This window comes from Lontra canadensis, unplaced genomic scaffold (assembly GCF_010015895.1).
Source record: "Lontra canadensis isolate GAN:19392208 unplaced genomic scaffold, GSC_riverotter_1.0 scaffold1, whole genome shotgun sequence".
Taxonomy (NCBI): domain Eukaryota; kingdom Metazoa; phylum Chordata; class Mammalia; order Carnivora; family Mustelidae; genus Lontra; species Lontra canadensis.
The window spans coordinates 117,623,154-117,643,856 of NW_022630995.1; the positions used below are offsets into that span (position 1 = coordinate 117,623,154).

General features: G+C 41.1%; 1 protein-coding gene across 3 annotated transcripts in view; it reads left to right on the forward strand.

Moving 5' to 3' along the window:
* SLC10A6 (solute carrier family 10 member 6) overlaps positions 1-17,615 on the forward strand; it is a 43,727-nt gene extending 26,112 nt beyond the window's left edge. For 2 of the 3 annotated variants that reach the window (XM_032862078.1, XM_032862069.1), the window contains exons 3-7: positions 5,780-5,898; positions 7,843-7,931; positions 10,473-10,648; positions 13,319-13,476; positions 17,061-17,615. In XM_032862078.1, coding sequence (XP_032717969.1) covers positions 5,780-5,898; positions 7,843-7,931; positions 10,473-10,648; positions 13,319-13,476; positions 17,061-17,275 — 757 coding nt within the window. In that variant the 3' untranslated portion in view covers positions 17,276-17,615. Of the gene's footprint in view, positions 1-5,779; positions 5,899-7,842; positions 7,932-10,472; positions 10,649-13,318; positions 13,477-13,957; positions 14,333-17,060 lie in introns of those variants that run through there. The other variant, XM_032862088.1, reaches the window with a different exon arrangement.
* The last annotated feature ends 3,088 nt before the right edge of the window (positions 17,616-20,703 follow it).

A 20,703-nucleotide genomic window follows, 5' to 3' on the forward strand; every position in this document is an offset into this window, starting at 1 on the left:
GAAGTGGGGACAACATTTGAATACCCTTAGGATAGGAGGAAATCTTTAACAAGAAAATCTCAGAAGCCATTAAAAAAATGGACAGAGGGCGCCTGGGTGGCTCAGTCTTTAAGTATCTGCCTTTGGCTCAGGTCATGATCCTGGGGTCCTGGGATAGAGCCCTGCATCAGGAAGCCTGCTTCTCCCTCTCCCACTCCCCCTGCTTGTGTTCCCTCTCTCGCTGTTTCGCTCTCTGTCAAATACATACAATGTTTTAAAAAAATGGACAAATACGAGTATCTCAGTGTATTGCCATGAGTATAGTCAAAAACATACAGTAAGTTTGCAGACGCTATTTGTATTATACATGATGATACATACTCTAATTTTAAAAGAGCTCCTACAAGTAGAGAAGAAAAAGTCAGACAGACAAAGCTGTTTACAGAGGACATCCAAGAGGTCAGTAAGTATGAAAGAAAGCACAAGTTCATAGAGGGTCAGGTATATAATAAAATAACAGGTGTATTTTTCTGTTTTGTTTTTTGTTTTGTTTTGTTTTTAGATTTTATTTATTTATTCAAGAGAGAGAATGAGAGAGAGAACGCATGAGAGGGGGGAGGGTCAGAGGGAGAAGCAGACTCCCCACTGAGCAGGGAGCCAGAAGCAGGACTAGATCCTGGAACTCCAGGATCATGACCTGAGCCAAAGGCAGTCACTTAACCAACTGAGCCACCCAGGCGCCTTAGCAGCTGTATTTTTCAATGTTCTCATGAGAATTAAAAGGGATTGATTGTATCCAGTACTGGGCAAGATTGTGAAAGTAACAGTCTTTTTGGAAAATAATACGGTGTTATCTGTTGAAATAAAAAACAGACCTTTGACATAGCAATTCCGTTTTGAGGAATCTATTCTACAGAAATAAAAGAATTATTTTAAGTGAAATTCATATAAGAATGTTTATCATAACTTTGTTTAAAGCACTCAAAGCAATTTATTCATCACAAATGAAGTGATTGAAGACACGGCATATTTAGATTACTGTGTACTCTGCATTCTTTAAGTGTAAGAATTTAAGCTACATGTATTGCCCTGAAGGGATATCTATGATTAAGGGGAGGAAAAAAGCAACCAAGCCGCAGAGTAAGGTGTACTGTGTGATTGCTTTAAAAAGAAAAAAAGAAAAAGCCTCTATTCATTGAACAAGCAACTATAAAATAGGAGTGTGTAAAAGAAAAACTTAAGGAAACAAGAAACTAAAAAAGAAAATAGAAGGACCGATTAAAAGAAATAAGAGAAGGGAAATATACAATAACTTGTGAATAACCTAGGTCTGGGTTTCTTTTTTTTTTTAATTAAAAAAATTTCTAAAGATTTTATTTATTTGAGAGACACAGAAAGCATGAATGGGGGGCGGGAGGTGAGAGGCAGAGGGAGAGGGAGAAGCAGTCTCCTTGCTGAGTAAGCAGCCCCAGAGGGGGCTCAATCCCAGGACCTGAGCCGAAGGCAGGCACTTAACCGACTGAGCCACCCAGGTGCCCCCTAAGTCTGGAGTTCTGAAAAGGGTACCCATCAGCTAAATATTTGCTCCTTAAAATGTTATTTACATTTGTAATTGAAAAAGCTTGATTTTAGTTATTTAGTAGAAAATTTCTCTTTTTCTGGGTTACTACTGAGATGTTTGCCACTGCAATTCAGTGTAAAGGGATCATTTCACTAAGATTTTCAAGGTTCACTTTCAGATACATGACATAGGTGGAAGGCAGAGAGAGCATTGTCCTAGCACCAAGGTACTGACACATTGGTTCATTCTTTGATTCATACATTTATTCAGTAATTATTTAAAGAGCTCCTCCAATGTGCCATAGCATAAGACTGCCAGATTCAAAGCCAATAAGGTCCTCGTCCTCAAGCAACTCACAGTTAGCCAGCCTGCCACACATTGATAGGTAACAAGCACTGGTGGAGGATCCGGTATATGAGGTAAGGCCAATAAAAATGTCTAGAGGGCAATGCCAGCTGTTCCTCCAGGATGAACATTTTTAGTGCAGAGAGCTACACCGCAGCACTGAGAAAGGATAAGCCCATGGCCAGCCAGGTTTGGGCGGAAAATGCTTTCAGTATCCCCAAGCCATGTACGCATCATACTATATTTACAGCAAAGCCCCTCAATGTAGAATCTGATAGAAAAAATCCTGAATCTTCAGACTGGGAGCCGTGCTAATCAGTTTCCCATAAAGGTGCGCTCCCAAGGTAGGCTGGGAAGTGGTGTGCCTCTCAGTCTCTTGGCCATTTGTGCCCAGGACGCAGAGTGGGTGTGTACTCTGCGCAAGGCAGTCTGTGGTGAGCACTCAAACAATGACTCTTCAAAGGTTTCCAGACTCCTGGATCCGGAGTTGAGGTGGACAGACTCTATCTAGCTCTACCCCCGGGTTGTGTTATGTGATGCTCTATTTGCCTCACCTCATCAAACAGAGCAGCATTAACTGTCTAGAGACAGTTTGTACGTGCTTAGACAGGTTGTGTAATTTTGCCCTGCAATTAAAAAATATTTTATTGGCCTGAAGGACATCTGATGTCCATTTACCTAGTTCCCCTAATTTTACTGACTCTTTGACTGGTTCCATCACCCAGAGGAGGACAAAGGACAGCCCATGCTTGGGAGTTGGGAGCAGAGGTGAAGGAGGAAAGGATGGTTCTGAGGTGGAGGCATAGAAAACTGGGGGAAGGTTGGATGGTCCCAAATCCACTTCTTGGGCTCTCATCCTTTTTGATCTTCTGCTGGCATTTAGCTTTCATTCGAGGGCTCTTTCTTCTCAGCTTTCAAGAAGCATGTTTTCCTAGCTCTCCATCCACTCCTCTGCTCTTTTTCTTTTTTACACCGTGGCTTCCCTCCCTCGCCCCTGTCCAGAGTAGGGGGTCTGCTCCCCGAGCCCCTGGTCTCTCATTATGTATGCTTTCCTCCTTGCATGAAGCTGTGCATTTTACTGTGTGACTAATTCCTGTTCTCCAGTTAAGAAATGTAAAGATTTAGAGAAATAAGGCTTTATATATTTGGAAAAAATAGAAACAACATATTATAACTTTATGAAGCAATAGCATTCTGTACGATGCAATAAAACTGTAGTAGTCAAGAGTTTTTATGGGTCATGATCTCAGGGTCGTGAGACCGAGCCCCACATGGGCTCAACACTGGGCATGGAGCCTGCTTATTCTCTCCCTCCCTCTCACTCTGCCCCTCCCCCTCTTCTTAAAAAAGAAAAAGAAAAAAAAGGAGAAAAGGTCTTTAAAGGTTCTTAACTAAAGGATTTTTACTCCTATATATTAATGTACTTGCAAATCCTCAAGACTCACAGTACTAAATTTATTATCCCTTTCACTTGAGACAATCTCAATCACAGCAAAGAGAAATGAATTGTCTATCAGAAATTATTCCAGCTTCAGGGCGGCTGGGTGGCTCAGTCATTAAGCGTCTGCCTTTGGCTCAGGTCCTGATCCCAGGGTCCTGGGATGGAGCTCCACATTGGGCTCCCAGCTTGGCGGGAAGCCTGCTTCTCCCTCTCCTTCTCCCTCTGCCTGTGTTCCCTCTCTCACTGTATCTCTCTCTGTCAAATACATAAATAAAATCTTAAAAAAAAAAAAAAAGAAGAAAGAAATCATTCCAGCTTTCTTTAACAAAGACCAAAACTCTGTTCTGATTATTGTCATTTGTTTTCCCGGTAAAGCTGTGTGGCGTGGCTGTGGTCAGGCTGTTTGGGTTTGGTTCATTCAGCTCCTGCACCTACATTTCACTTCCCAAGTGACAGCAGCTGTGGTCCTGAGTTTTCCTTTGCCCACTCAGGATATTTCCTTTGCCCACCCAGGATATTTCTGATGCATGTCCTGTTGTCATCCCTAACTTAATGTGTAACCCCCCCCCCCAGTTTGATGTTAAGTGACCAGTTCTTTTTTCAACTACAGCACCATTTTGGAGTCCAGAAATCTTACTTTTGATTGCAACTCACCACTCCAATTCCTGTTTCTAATCATGGGATTATACAACATTAGAATTCAAAGCAGACTTCTAATTGAGTCTAGCATCCCACATCAGTTCTTTCTTGCTATGGTTCTGTAAATTCTCTGGCTCTGTCCAGCTTGTTCTGTCTGAGAATCTGTGCTGGGGGGTCCCTTTTCTGTCCCTTGGAATCTTGGTGCATGCAGTGTTTGGGTAACTTCTTCTTACAGATATTTATAACACTTCACGCTGGGCAAATGCTTAGCCTTGTGGCAAACTTGCCCTATTTCCATTTCGTGGTAGCAAAATTAGACAAAGAAATTATGCAAGCACAAAGCTACAGACCAATATTTCTTATGAATATTTATGCAAACTTCTAAAAATACAAACGTTTTTTAAAAAGATTGACTTATTTGGGAGAAAGAGAACAGGGTAAGCAGGAGAGGGAGAGAATATACAAGCAGACCGCTGCTTAGTGTGGAGCTCTCTACACGGGGCTTGATCCTAGGACCCATGAGATCGTGACCTGAGCCGAAGCCAAGAGTCGGTTGCTCAACCGACTGAGCCACCCAGGTGTTCCTAAGGCAAACATTTTTAACAGGGCACCTCCATGGATGGATGGCAGGTGTGAAAAATGGTGCAGCTGCTTTGGAAATAGCATTTCCTGAGCAAGTTCAGCTGTGATCCAGCAATTCCACTCCTGGTGTCCCTGAGAGAACTGAATTCATGTCTGCACAAAAAATTGTGCACACATATTCATAGCTGCATTATTCATAATAACCAAAAATTGGAAACTCCTCAAATGTCTCTCAGTTAATGGAAGGGCAGCAATAATGTGGTCTACCCATGCAATAGACTATTACTCTATCATGAAAAGGAATGGCATGCTGATACATGCTAAAATGTGGCTGAGCGGCACCTGGGTGGCTCAGTGGGTTAAAGCCTCTGCCTTCGGCTCCTGTCATGATCTCAGGGTCCTGGGATCGAGCCCCGCATCCGGCTCTCTGCTCGGCGGGGAGCCTGCTTCTCCCTCTCACTCTGCCTGCTGCTCTGCCTACTTGTGATCTCTCTCAAATAAATAAAATTTAAAAAAAAATGTGGCTGAAGCTCAAAAACATTATGCTAAGTGAAAGAGGCCAGACACACAAAAAAGGCCACATACTGTATGACAGTATTCGTATGAAAGGTCCAGAATGGGAAATCGGATAAAGACAGAAAGCGGATTACTGGTTGCCGGGGACTAGGAAAAGAAGAACGTGAAGGGCAGCCGCTGAGGGGTGGGGTTTCTCTTTGGGTTGGCAAAAAATTATGGAAATAGAGAATGTTGCACAGTCTTGTGAATATATTAAAACACTTCAAATAATGAATTTTATGCTTTATGAATTATAGCTCGATAGAAAAAAAACTGTATAAAGCAAAACCAACAACAACAACAAAACCCCTTATGACACCTACCAGAACACTGAGGACAAGTACATTCTCAAATAAATATGGGTTGATGGAGGAGCATCAAATACTGCTGGAAATCTCTTTCTAGACCACAAATACAGCTGTCATTTGCTGAATCACAAGACAGGAGTGAGCTTCAAGTAACTTGCCCCACGTAATCTCAAAGGCCCTGGGTGTTGCTTTTGGTCAAGACTTAAATCCGTCGTTTCAAACTCTTCCTCTTTTTTAAAGTAGGCTCCATGCCCAGTGTGGGGCTTGAACTCATGACCCTGAGATCAAGAGTCACACGCTCCACTGACTGAGCAAGCCAGGCAACCCTCAAACTTCTCCTCTTAAGCTTCATTTTAATTTCACTTTCAGCATCACCATGACAGCTTGTTCCACAGTGGCCGCTCTGGGAATGATGCCGCTCTGCCTGTATGTCTACACCTTGTCCTGGAATCTTGAGCAGAATCTTACCATCCCGTATCAGAACATAGGTCTGTATGGGGCTGATGGAACGGAATAGTAATAGTAATGGTGAGGGGAATGATAAGAGCTGGCGTTTGTTATGCGTGTCCTCTCTGTGGGTTTCTAAATGAACACGTTCTCCAACACTTCTATATAGATTCTATGACTGGTTCCACTTCCTAAGGTTTCTAGGATCATAGAATCTGTTAAGTAACCTTACCAAGTTTGTGCTGCTGATGAGTGAAGAATTGAATTCTGACTCAGGGATCTGATGGCAAAATCCAAGCTTTTAACCTTACAAGAGTTCCCATCTGAAAATAAAGAAAGAGAAGTTACTTATTAAAAACACGCTTATATAGTGCACTGCAAAGCCATTGGTCTTGTTAAGATCCAAAGGTTAACTGGATCACAGTCGGTCTAATGAGACCTTACTTCCCCAAACTCCACTTTTCCCATGGCCTGTGAGCCTTGACATTTTTACTGATCCAACATGAATGATTCCTTTCTATCATTAGAGCGTATCCTCATGCTACAACCATACTCCTATTTCTTCCATAGCTCCTTTCAAAACCGTCATTTTTCATTAAACTCTGTCCCCCATTTAAAAAAGATTTTAGGGGCGCCTGGGTGGCTCAGTGGGTTAAAGCCTCTGCCTTCGGCTCAGGTCATAATCTCAGGGTCCTGGGATCAAGCCCCGCATGGGGCTCTCTGCTCAGCAGGGAGCCTGATCCCCCTTCTCTCTCTGCCTGCCTCTCTGCCTACTTGAGCTCTCTCTCTCTCTCTGTCCAATAAAAAAAAAAAAAAAGAAGACTTTATTTATTCATTTGACAGAGAGTGAGAGGGAACACGAGCAGGGGGAGTGGGAGAGGGAGAAGCAGGCTTCCAGCAGAGTGGGACACCCGACACCGGCCTCGATCCCAGGACCCTGGGATCACCACCTGAGCCAAAAACAGATGCTTAAAGACTGAGCCACCCCAGCGCCCCAAACTCTTCCCTTTTTCTAGAGATCTCAGTTGACTTACTAGGCTGGGAAGAAAACCTTGGTGAAATGATCTGGTTATTCTCCTTTGCTCAGAGTCTTTGGAGAATTGGCTGAAACTGTGATTCTTAAAACTGTCTTGTCTGGAGTCTCAAGTAATCACTTGGAGAGCTTTACAGCCCAGGGCCCACAGTTCAAAAACACAAATAGAGCCATGTTCCCCTAACCACTGGAGCCCACTGAATTTGTAAAATTTGAGTGAAATATTGGAAATCATAATTTTATGCACAACTTTTTCTAATTAGTAAGTTGTTTACATGTTCCGTTTAGATAATATACTCTAAAAGGCACTTGTGAACAAAACCCAACATATTAGGAGCAACTCATATAGCTTTGCAGTCAGTTTTGCAGGCATTTGGCCAGATTTGGAAGCAAGTGGATCCCTGCTCTGCGGAGCCTGCCTTCAATGCTTTTATTCACTTGTGCTAATTAGAGGGCATTTTTTTCCCCGCCCACCTTTGGGTTACTTGGCTACACTTGCAGAATATGAGAAATTGTTTTGGTATGTGGAACAGATGCTGTTTTTATATCTGCAATAGGTATTCTTTACTTTGTGAAACAGATGACCCGTTGGCTTTAAATGGGGAAATAGGAGCTGTGGTCATAGAGGGTTGACCCCTTGCATAGCAAAGAACTTTGCCGACTCCTCCTGTTTTCTAATTTTTACATTTCTGGTTGTCTCTAAAATTCCACGGGGTCATCAGAGGGATTTTGAGAGGGAAATGATGGGACATGAACAGTGGCATTCAGTCGTAATGTATACCCTTCAAACATCGTCTTCCAGAGGTTTTTTTCCTTTCTTTATATTTGGAGGCGGATCCAGAAATAAAATGCAGCCTTAATTAAAGCCTTTATCTAATGGAAATAGACATGGTTGAGGACTGGGCACTCCAGGGGAGGGGGATATTGTCTGATGGATTTTTCTTCTCCCCAGGAATCACCCTTGTGTGCCTGACCATCCCCGTGGCCTTCGGAATTTATGTGAATTACAGGTGGCCTAAGCAATCCAAAATCATTCTCAAGGTAAGCAGCTCCCGATGGTGGTAAATGAATCCTTACACGCAGAGACTGGAAAGACGGATGGAGACAGTGACTGGAACAGATGGGCCAGTCGGATACAGCCCCACCCCCAGCAATTTTCCTTACATGTCCTGTGTTTTTGGATCTAGCCTCCCTATTTCTTCCGCTCTTGTCAGCCATGCTCTGTCATTCCCTTCGGCCCACACACTGAGGCTTAGGACACACTGGCGAGTGTGGGACTCCTGCTTTAGTGACTATAAAGCTACGGCGTGTGTGTGGCCAGGGAGAACCCAGAGCCCATGTCTTTACCAGGCTCCACACGAGTGCTGTTGAGGTCAATGCTGGTCAGGTGTGCAGGGGTGGAGGCCCAGGGTGAAGAGTAGGGGTGTTTCCATGAAAAAGTGGGGGATGGTTTCAGAAGCATTTCCGAAGAAGCTTCCGGGGTTGTAGTTTGTGCACACAAACCACGGCTGCTGACCACGTGAACAACTGTCAAAGTGAAATTGTGCAGAATGCACTGAGGAGTCTGGCCATGGAGTGATGGCAGCTAGAACCTCCTACCTCTTCTTGACTTCCCAGCATTGTCCTCTGTCTGCTGGAGGAACAGGCACATGTCCTTGTGTGAAAAAGATCTCCAAAATAACTTTTAAAAATACCTAAAAATGACTTTTAAAAATATAAGAATAGCTTTAAAAAATGTTGAGGCGTTCTCAACAAACGTGTCAACAACCTAGGATGTTTTCGATTTTTCCAAGTATGAATCATTTTGGAAGATGTAAGATTGGGTCATGCACTGCTTTATGAAGATTTTTACGATGCCGTACTTACATTTTACATTTCCAGAGAAACAGACATTTGGAGCTAATTGGAGGTTCAACGAATACATCTCCGTTCATTTGAGTTCGGGATTTATGATTTCGTTTTTGCCGTATAGCCCCATATGCCTCTCCACGTACCCACACCAGAGGCTGCTGCTTTCTCCTTTTGGCACAAGACGGAACAACTCCCACGATTCCTCCAGTGAGATGAAGTGGGGAAGAGGGGTTGACAAGCAGACAGAGAGTTGGAGGAAGGCTTCAGTGTTGCACATTTGGATTGCATTTGAGTGGGAGACTGTTATTTCAGTGGGAGAGAATGGCCAGCGCGTTTGTGTATGCTGTAATTTTGTTTGCAAAACAAGAGGACCGAGTGTGATCAGGAACCTCTTACTTTTCAAATACTCTATTTCTGATAAAGTACTATCATGTACTCTGTTTTGTTAATTTTGGTGTTTCCAGATCCTCTGTTAGTCCCTTAGTGTCAATGGAGAAATCACGTAAATTTTCTGTAGGTGACATTTATTGTATGTAAAGAGCAGATTTAAAACCCCTTTCTTTTGCCTATTTCATAGGCTGTGTGGCAAAAAATATTTACTAATATGCATAAGTATTCTGGAGGACCTTAGTAGAAAACTAGGATAAGTTAATCATTATTTTGGTATAGTTTCATTTTCTGCTCTTGGTCCTTTGTTAATTTTAGATATGACATATTTTCTGAACACATTGCTCTTGGTAAATTTTTAACCTTTGAAATCCTTTTATGATAGAAAGACAAAGAGGGATTCTGACAATCAGAGGACTTCTTTGTGTGTTCTAGCATCTTCTCATTAAGCAGTGGCCCAGTCTGTCTTTGTGTTGAGCAGTAAAAATAATCTTGGAGCAGGTCTACGGTGCATTGGTTTGTTTTGGCTTTGTTCTGCTCCCCGTGACCACCTTCTTCTACACCTCAAAACATTTCAAATCCCAGTTGACGCCGTACTAAGTTGTCTACATACTTTGTTGTCTACATGGTATGAATGGGAGCTTGTCAAAGTCCTAATTTCCTCCAAATATTCTGGGTCTGGCTTCCTTTCTCTCTGATCTAAAACTCAAACTGTTGGAAATTCCTTTTTGTTGGTTTCTTGTTTTTGCTGAACAATACAAGGAAGAATAGTATTCATTTGGGAGAGGAAAGAGGTATCTCTTAGTATTTATGTTACATTAATGTCAGCCCAGATTGTCTAATAAAGAATGGGTGCATTTCACTTGGAGGAGAGAAGGGCAGGGATCAAGTAAGGAGCCACTGGCAGTTGAGGGGGTGGTAGGAAGAGAGTGTAGATGGCGAGGCAGTGCAGACTTCAGACAAGAGGTTACCAGTGAAGGATCTGAGAAGTGCCTGTAGTAGGGTATTGGAGACTTATTGCCAGATTTCACTTGTCTCATGAATTTGTCCTATCCATGAAAATCTTCACTACCTGTTCCTTCTGGCAAAATCCTCTACTTCAAGGCAAACAATACATAAAATAAGGCTTAGATTGTGTCAAGCCTCACCAGTTTCCAACTCAGCCAAGTCAGTTGACCAGTTTGGAGCTTAAGTTTCTTTTCCCTAAAATGAGATTGGATTTGGTGGTAAGTCCCCTCTTCGTTCAAAACACCTAGGTTCCTGGCTTCTTAGAACAGTGATGGACTTTTCAAAATAGAACTAAAAGACCATAATGTTTACATGTATTTTATTGGTTTGCTTTAGATTGGGGCCATTGTTGGTGGGGTCCTCCTTTTGGTGGTCGCAGTTGCTGGTGTGGTGTTGGCAAAAGGATCTTGGAATTCAGACATCACTCTTCTGACCATCAGTTTCATCTTTCCTTTGATTGGCCATGTCACGGGCTTTCTGCTGGCACTTCTTACCCACCAGTCTTGGCAGAGGTACAGTTCAATGATCCCTACACTTTTTTGGAGGAGGATAAAGTATACAGTCAGCCACTGGCAGGCTTTGCTGCCTGGCTGTGTCAGGAGTCTTGACTTACAAGGTGTATGGAACAGGGTAACTCAACACAGAGAGGGTAAAAAGATCATGGTAGTTCTTATGTAAATGAGAGTAAGGCCAGATTGATGGGAAGTTGTAATCTGTGAAATTAGGATTGGGGTGTTAACACCATGTGTTGGAATCTGGACACATTTCTCTTCTTATTCTAGTAATCAGATAGGGGTGAGATGGTCTCATTAAATATAGAAATCATTCTAGAGTATAAGCAAAATTCAAGAGATGAAACATTTATCCACACTTATGCCAAATTCTATGAAAGTGCTAGTTCTAAGGGACAAGGGGAGAAAGGACAAACTGGAGACATAAGAAAGGAATTTATCTGACATATTGTCATTACAAGTTGGGGCATATAATTTATAAATTTGTGAAATATTAAACATGGGAATACTCCATGTTGTTATATCTATAGATGAGTATTAACATACAATGTTGGAGGGAACATAAATTGTCAAAAACTCACCGGAAGGCAATTTAGTTATATCAATAGCCTTATACATATTTATAGCTGTTCACTCAGTGATTTTACTTCTAGAAATCTGTCCTGAAGCTAGGACTCTCAGATAAGCACGTGAATATTGATGTGCAAGGATGTTAATTGCAGTGTTATTTATAAATCTAAAAATAGAAACAATTAAATACCTAACAATAGGGAGATACTTAATTCATGGTGTGTCTGTGTGATGGAATATGATGCATCAATTTTAATGCTTTTGGAAAATACTTAAAAGATAAATTTAAAAGAGAACAGAAAATGGGATACATTTTGATTCCCATTTTGTGGAAGAAAGCAAAAGAATTTTATGCATGGAAAAATACTGGAAGAAATACACCATATGCTAATACTGTTTAATTTTGAGTAGTAGGATTAAGAGTAATTTTAGTTTATTAATTTTTGGGGTATATTTCCCGAGGTTTCCAATAAGTATGTACCACTTCTGAAGTCAAAAAAGAATAACTGAAGAAAAGTGAACTAGGTGGTTGAACTTCAGAGGTGGAGTTTGGGAGATGAAAAAGCTTCAAAGATAGATTTAAGTAAAAGAAAACAGAAAGTGGTATGCATTTTGATTTTTATTTTGTCGTAGAAATCTCTTTTTAGTCTACTTGGGGAACATATAGGATTATCCCAGGTACAGGGTAAGACTCTGTCTGTGGTATCTCATTTACTTTTTACTACAAGCCTGAGAAGTAGTTATTATTAGTATTCTCATTCTACAGATGAGCGAATCCTTCAAGACATTAAGTGACGTGACCAAGTTCATAGAGCCAGAATGTGGCGGAGTTAGGAATTGAACTGGGGTTTTTTGCAAAACCAATAATCAGGAACACAGACTGCTGAGTGGTTGAAATATAACTGAATCTGGAGAGGAAGTATTCCTATGGCCAAATGTAGTTAACAATCTTGTTCTTTTCATACCTGATGGCTAGAGAAGGATCAGATGGATATACTGCATTTGCCTTGTGAATGGCCCAGGTTTGAGGTCCAGCTGTGCAGCTTAATCATCTCAAGTAATTGGTAGGGTCTGAAAGGAGAGTGGTCTAAAGAAAGCAAAGCAAAGCAAGCCAGAGAGTAAGCACAAATAAAAAAAGAGCTGCAGAACTTGCCCTGTACCAGTATTTTCATGCCCACATTATACCTCCCCTGGTTACCTCCATATTCCAAACCAGCTTGTAGAGAGATGCTGGTTTATATTCTGAAACACGTCTTTCCTCTCTTCACTTCCATCTATAGAAACCCAAAGACCCCCTTTATAAACTGAAGACAGATGAAACTGCTTAACCCAACCCATGATGTCCTGCTAATGTCTTCCTTTTACTCCCTCCTGATTTTTCTTTTTCAAGTGAGGCTTATCTCTCTCTCTCTCTCTTTCTCTCGCTCTCTTTTTGCAATTAGAAAACTACAGAAAAGTAGAAAGAAGGAAAATTGTGTTCCTAAACTCTTTCACCAAAGAATTTTAGACAGGTGGTTTTAGACATTGGCTTTCATTTAGGGTTTTTATGTTTACCTTCAAGTTTTATTTCGTTCCTACTGTTTCATATCTCTAATTCACCTTTCCAGTCTCCTGTCCAGTCCTCACTCCACACAGACTGGCTCACGGCACATGTACTGCCTCCCAGTAGGCACAGCTCATACCTGTCCCTAGAATGTTAATTGTAGCCACCGTCCCACGTTCAGTGGCTCTCCCACCATCACCGTTTCATGTGCCTTTGCCTTTTTAAAGCCTTCTCTAAACATTTATGCCACTTTTCTGAATGTTTATAGCATCTCCCTGACCCACGATCATATTTCGTCTTGTGTTGTTACTGGACCTTTCCTGTGTGCCAATCACATCTTTCCACCCAGATTCCTCAGGCAGGTTCCTAGGGTCCTTCTCCGCAGTGCCTCTCAGGAAGGCCAGCTGCAGAGCAGACACACTCAGCAAATAATTATTAAATGAGTAAGCATTTTTAGTGGCCTAACCTCAGAGCTTACATTTATTGCTATATAGAAGAGAAACATTTAAGAAGAGTCCTTATTGCTAGTAACTTTTGAAAAATGCTTTCCTTGGTAGGTGCAGGACCATTTCCTTAGAAACCGGAGCTCAGAACATTCAGATGTGCGTCACCATGCTCCAGCTGTCTTTCGCCACCAAGCAGTTGGTCCAGATGCTTAGTTTCCCGTTGGCCTATGGACTCTTCCAGCTGTTGCATGGATTTCTCATTGTTGCAGGTGAGGAGAGCCCCCATTAGGTCGATTTGGTTGAAAATCGTCAGTCCAGTTTACTAACTCCTTTTTCAGCCTGAACATGCACGTGCTACTCTTGTGGTACGTTGTTAGCCTGCCATTTTTTGGGGGGAAACAAAGTGCACACGCACATTCCTCTGCTTTCGTAGCAAAAATATTAAAATATGTGAAAGTAAACTTACAAACAAACATGCTTCGCAAAAAACAGTGTGCTATTAGAACTTGGATTCTAGGACTTGATAAGTTTCCAGGGGCAATAATTTATCTTCAAAACGACATTGGTTATGTTTCATCAAGAGCCATGAAGTCTTCCAAATGCCAGTTATTTCACAATGCTTCTGTGGCTAAGAATTGTGCTGAAAGGTTGTGAAATATTTTCCAACAATGAAATATGAAACATACACAGATATTGAATTACCACACACTCCTTTTTTTATCGAGGTATACTTGACATACATTGTATTAGTTTCAGGTATATAACAAATGATTCATATTTGTGAATATTACGATCACCACAGTAAGTCCAGTTAACTTCTGCCCCATGTGTAGAGGTTTTGTTTCATTGTGATGAGAACTTTTAAAAACTTACTCTCTTGGCAACTTTCAACTGTATAATACAGTATTATCAACTACAGACACCATGCTGTACATTGCATCCTCATGACTCACGTATTTGATAACCGGAAGTTTGTACCTTTTGACTCCCTTCTCTGATACCCCCCACCCCCCAGCCCCAGGCAACCACCTATTTATTCTCTATCTCTATGAGCTTGCTTTTGGTATGTTGTATTTCCATTTTTCTTTGTCTCAGGTGTTTTATTTCACTTCTCATTTCTTTGTTGACCCATTGGTTTTTCAATAGCATGTTGTTTAGTCTCCACATATTTACGAATTTTCAGTTTTCTTCTTGCAGTTGATTTCTAGTTTCGTACCATTGTGGTCAGAAAAGATGCTAGCTATGATTTTAATCTTTTCAAATTTGTTAAGACTTGTTTTGTGGCCTAACATATGCTCCACCCTGGAGACTGTTCCATGAGCTCTTGAGAAGAATATATATTCTGTTGGTTTTGGATGGAATGTTCTTTATATATCTGTTAAGCCCATGAGGTCTAATGTGTCATTCAAGGCCAATGTTTCTTTATTGATTTTCTGTCTGGATATTCTATTCATTGATGTAAGTGGGGTATCAAAGACCCATATTATAATTGTGTTGCTGATAATTTCTCCCTTTAGGTCTGTAATATTTGCTTTATATATTTAGGTGTTCCTATGTTGTGTGCATATATATAAGTGTTATACCCTCTTGTTGGATTGACCCCTTTGCCATTAGGGAATGCCCTTGTCTCTCTTTACAGGTTTTTTTTTTTTTTTTTTTTTTAAGATTTTATTTATTTATTTGACAGAGATCACAAGTAGGCAGAGAGGCAGGCAGAGAGAGAGGAAGGGAAGCAGGCTCCCTGCCGAGCAGAGAGCCCCACGCAGGGCTCAATCCCAGGACCCTGAGATCATGACCTGAGCAAAAGCAGAGGTTTAACCCACTGAGCCACCCAGGCACTCCTACAGGTTTTGTTTTAAAGTGTATTTTGTTCGATGTGAGTATAGCTACCCCAGCTTTCTTTTGGTTTCTACTTGCATGAAACATCTTTCTCCATCACTTCACTTTTTCAGTGTCCTTAAATCTTAAGTGAGTCTCCTGTGGGCAGCATAGACCCACAGACCCTGTGGGTCTTGTTTTTTAATCTATTCAGCCACTCTTTAATCTTTTGTTCGGAGATTTTAGTCCATTTACATTTAAAGTAACTGGGCATGGAGTTACTGACATTGACATTGTTTTCTGGCTCTTTCTAGGTCCCTTCTTCTTCTGTTCCTTTCTTCTCCTCTGTGGTTTGATGACTTTCTTTAGTGGTCTCTTTAGACTCCTTTCTCCTTTTTTGTGTATCTACTGTAGATTTCTGCTTGGTGGTTACCATGAGGCTTATATGTAACAACTTGTATTTATAACAGTCTATTTTAAGTTGGTAACAACCTAAGTTTGAACACATTCTAAAGCCCTACATTTTTATTCCCCCTCCATGTTTTGTTTTTTTTTTGGGTTTTTTTTTGAGGTCATATTTTACATCTTTTTATTTTGTGTATTTCTTAACTAATTACTTTGATTAGTTTTATAGCTTTTGTCTTTTAACCTTCATACTAGCTCTATAAGTGATTAATTCACTACTTTTCTGTATGTTTATCTTTACCAGTGAGATTTATACTTTCATATGTTTTCTCGTTACTAGTTAGCACCCTTTCTTTTCAGCTTAAGGACATCCCTTTAATATTTCTTGTAAGTGTTGATGAACTCCTTTAGATTTTGCTTGTCTGGAAAACTCTTTATTTCACCTCCACTTCTGAATGATAATTCCTCTGGGTAGAGTGTTCCTCGTTGGAAGTTTTTTCCTTTCAGCACTTTGAATGTATCATGACATTCCTTCTAGCCTGCGAAGTTTCTGCTGAAAAATCTATGGATAGCCTTATGGGGTTCCCCCTGTATGCAACAAGTTGCTTTTCTCTTGCTGCTTTTATGATTCTCTCTTGTCTTTAACTTTTAACATTTTAATTATAATGTGTCTTGGTATGGCTCTCTTTGAGTTTGTCTTATTATGGAACTCTCTTCCTGGACCTAGATGTCGGTTTCTTTTCCTGCACCTCAGTCTGATGCTGTAGAATGAAGAAATGAGTCTCTTCTACATAAAGTTCTGGGCATTTTTCAAGGGGCTGCTCCTGTGCTGGGCCCTGGGGCAGGACAGTTGGTTTGCAGTTCCTCCATTCACCACAGATCTGTGGTTCTCATGTGCTCCAGACCCATTGGTCTTAAAAGCCAGATGTTTTGGGGGCTTGTTTCTCAGATACCTGTATTAAAAGTTGGAGTGCCTAATCTGGGGTATGAGTCCTTGGCTTCTGAGGGAGAAGGTCCATGTTTTGAGTTCCCTCCTGATTGTGGGTGGCCCTGTCTGGGTGAGGCTTATGGTGAGATTTCATCTCAGTCTTTCCTACCCACTTTCACGTGGTTTCCCTCCCTTCTGTCTGATGTTATGGGGTTGTTCTGACTGTTTTTAGGGTTTTTTCCCCAGAGAAACTTAGTGTGTCTATGGGAGGAGATGAGTTTAGGATCTGCTTATGTTGTCTTCTTCTTCTTCTTCTTTTTTTTTTTTTTTAAAGATTTTATTAATTGAGAGAGAGGAGAGAGAGACAGAGAGAGCGTGCAAGCATGAGCAAGGGAGAGAGGCAGAAGCAGAGGGAAAAACAGCCTCTCCTCTGAGTAGAAACCCTGATTCAGGACTCAATCCTAGGTGCCAGGGATCATGACCTGAGCCAAAGACACATGTTTCACTAACTGAGCCACTCAGGCATCCTGCTTATGTTGCCTTTTGGAACTAGAACCCCATTTTCCATCTCTTTTCCCCCTTCATTTCTGTGTGTTTACACATATGTGACCCAAAGCAAACATGGCCCCAAAGTACACGATATCACTATATTACAGTCTTTGCTGAAGTGATTTTTCAACACTTGCATGTTTTAACACCCAGCATACAAGATGTACAAGAGGAGACTGAAGAATGAACACAGAAAAAAGGACACAGGTTGTGCAGAAGGCTGCCATAAAAAGAAATCTGCTTCTCTCAAAGAGACCAGTGCTTTCTTGGAGGTGAATGAAGAAGTTGCCTTCACTCCTGGACCTTCGGTGCGGATGGATCTCCACACAGCTCTTGAGCCATCCAGCCACATCTCCTCTTGTACCTAGTAAGGGTTGCTGGCCTGCCCGGTCTCCGTCTTCCTCAGCGGCCAGTAAAGACAGTGCAGAGCTGATGCATGGATCTCATTGGCAGGGCCTGTGGGAATATTTGAATATTTATGTTTTCATGTGGTTTGTGAATTGTCATTGGATCCATTTTTGAAAATGTATTTCACTTACTTCAGGGAGTTTTTTTTGGGGGGGGGTTGCTCAATATATTTACTGGCTGCTGTGTGTGTTCTTGTCTTCCCGTGCAGTGAAGATTAACCCCTGTTGTTATGCAAAGTCATTCTGGATTAGATGTCACCTCCCACTGCATACAGCTCTCATAAAAAAATGTGGTCATGTCTGAAATGGTTGTTGTTTTTTAAGGGCTTGGAAATCTTTTAGAATTATAGATGTAATACAGTGTAGAGGGAATTAATGACCACTTGAGGTTAAAATGTGAATGCCCCATATATTCACTCTCTAATGATAAGCACATGTATAGCCTTCTAATTTTTGTTTGTTATATCATTTTAAGAAACATTGAGATCATTCTATATATACTGTTTCATAAGTCATTTAATGACATAGTATGGAGAATCTTGTCATGTCAGTTTTTGTTGATCTACCTCATTCTTTAGAACAGTGGCTTCACAGAAGTATTCCATTGCATAGAAGGACTGTAATTTATTAAACCATTCCTTATTTGTGGACATTTAAATAGCTTTGAACTTATTGGTATTATAATGCTGCTGCAAATACCCGAACTGTTGTGCAAGTATTTTTAGAGGATCACTTCCTACAACTTGAAATGTCAGGCCAACCTCACATTAAAATGTTGGGCAGGCTGCTGTCCGATGATGTACAGCAGAGACCGAATGGGGCTGGCTTCCCACAGCTGCACCAGTCTGAAGAATGATCAATTCTGATTTGTGAAAATATCTCATTTAAGATTGCATTTAAAAAATTATGACTGAAGTATTTTTCATGATCACTGGCCTATTCATGTCCTTTGCCTTTCGATTTGCTTTCCTTTTCGATTGATACATTGTAACACATGACAAGTAACGACCCTTTGTCCTGTTTTGTCAACATTTTACCTACTTTCAATCTTTTTTGTTTTCCTATGTCTTTTGTCATATAGAAGCTTTGTATTTTTTACATATTCAGCTTTATTAGTCTTTTTAAAAATGCTTTTTGACCTTGGTGTCTGTCAAATGTTAGAATGTTTATGTTTTTGTGTGGGTTATGAATTGTGAAAATATTTCTTTTTGAGAATGTATTTGTAGGAAGTTCTGTTTGGGGGTTTGCACAACAAATTTACCCTCTGCTGTGTGTACTGTCTGTCATAGGCAAAACCCATCCCCCTCTCTTCTTACATTATTAAAAATATTTCCCATATATTTTCCTATGACTTTTATGAACTAAATATGTAAATGGTTATTCCATTTTGCATCCACATTTTTGTGTGGTGTGTTAAGAATCTAATTTTTTTATGGTTAATTAATTGATCCAGCATCATATATTGAATCATTCATCTTTCCTGATTTGAAGTGCTGCCTTTCTCATACAACTTCCTGTATAATGTGGGACTCTACTTAGTTCCATTTTTCTCTATTTTTATTTGTAAGTTTTGAAATGTGTAAGAAAGTATATTGTCTGAGATTTAGTGCTTTATAATTTTAACTTGTAAGTATTCCCAAGAACCTGTGGGTTAATATGATGGTAATGATTACTGTGACATATTCACAACAATTAAGAATGCCATTGTGGTAGTACAGAAAGAGCCCCATTAGGTCACAAGTATATTTCTATGGAAAAGAACTATGTAGACTGTGACATGTTTGTTGGTTCTCAACTGCTGCTTTCTTACTTGAGGATTCCATTTATCTACCTGATGAATGTTGTCAAGAAACTAGTCCGTGCTGTGTCCAGGCCCATGAGACATGCAGCCGTAACATGCAGGAAGGTTCCTGATGGCAGGGTCATAGTCAGTGGGAATAGATCCCTGCAATGAATGCTCGCTTTGGCAGCACATATACTAGATCCCTGCAATAAGGAGTCGGTGGAGCTGGGCACTAACACAAACCCCCAGTTCTAAAATGAGCATTAACATGAACTTTAAAGAATCCACAAAAAATGGATTTCTAGATTGTTTCTTTAAACAGGAACCTAACACAAAGTGGTGAAATCCAATGCTCCGTTCTGAAGATATTAAGTACATGGTCATTATTTACCACAGTCTGGGGACAAGACCACCAAAAGCCACACTTTAAGATAGTCACAACACAAATCAAGGTAAGGAGTTTGAAAGTCGTCCTGTCAGAAAACTGTCATTTCCAGAAGTGGTTTGTAAACGGGGTGCTGAGAACTGGACACAGTCAAATTGTCCTGGAGGCTACACATTATCTTTCATATGGAGAAAGTAGCTGGAAAAGAAAAAAAAGCTCTAGCTGAATAAATTGTATTTTAACTGATCTAAATAATCATGGGTTCGTGGGGGCGCCTGGGTGACTCAGTCAGTTAGGCATCCGCCTTCAGCTCAGGTCATGACCTGGGGTCTTGAGATCAAGCCCCCTGTCGGGCTCCCCATTCAGCAGGGAGTCTGATTCTCCTTCTGCCCCGCAGCTCCCCCAACCCCCCTGTGCTCTCTCTCTCTCTCTCTCTCAAATAAAAAAAAAAAAAAATCTTCAAGCAATAACAAAATAATCATGGATTCATAAAAGCCAGAACCTAAATGAAGCTCAGAAGTGGGGCCAGGGAAATAATATTAAGAATGCGGGGCCCCTGGGTTGCTTGGTGGGTTGGGCCTCTGCCTTCAGCTCAGGTTGTGGTCCCAGGGTCCTGGGATTGGCCTGCATGGGGCTCTCTGCTCCGTGGGGGGGCTGCTTCCCCCTGCCACTCTCTGCCTGCCTCTCTGCCTACTTGTGATCTCTGTCTGTCAAATAAATAAATAAAATCTTTAATTAAAAAAAAAAAAAAGGAATGTATTCAGCTCTACGTCTGAAAAAGAGCAGCTGGACAGTTAAGAGCCTCAACTTCCCTCCAGAGGGAAGAACATGGGCTTTGCCAGGGCTACTCACTGTATTCCACTTACAGAGCTAGGACACTTTGGGAGTTGGGGGTTGAAGTTAGGCTGACTTCAAATTGAATTCCAACTCTGTTATTTGGGCAACATGGGGCAAGTGATTGCCCCTCTGAACTTTAGTTTCCTCTCTTAAAAAGAGGGTGATAACATTGGATCCTAAACACCCCGAGAGTAGAAAACACTTGGTATGATGTGTGGGAAGTGTGCCCTAAGTGTGAACAGTTCCCTTCCTCCCGCATCTATAATACATCCGAGAGTACAAAGCGGAGTTCAGCCTAATCCCCACAGCCGGTTTAATAAATCGATTAAAAAAAAAGATTTTATTAATTTGAAGGAGAGAGAGTGCGTGCAAGCACAAGGTGGA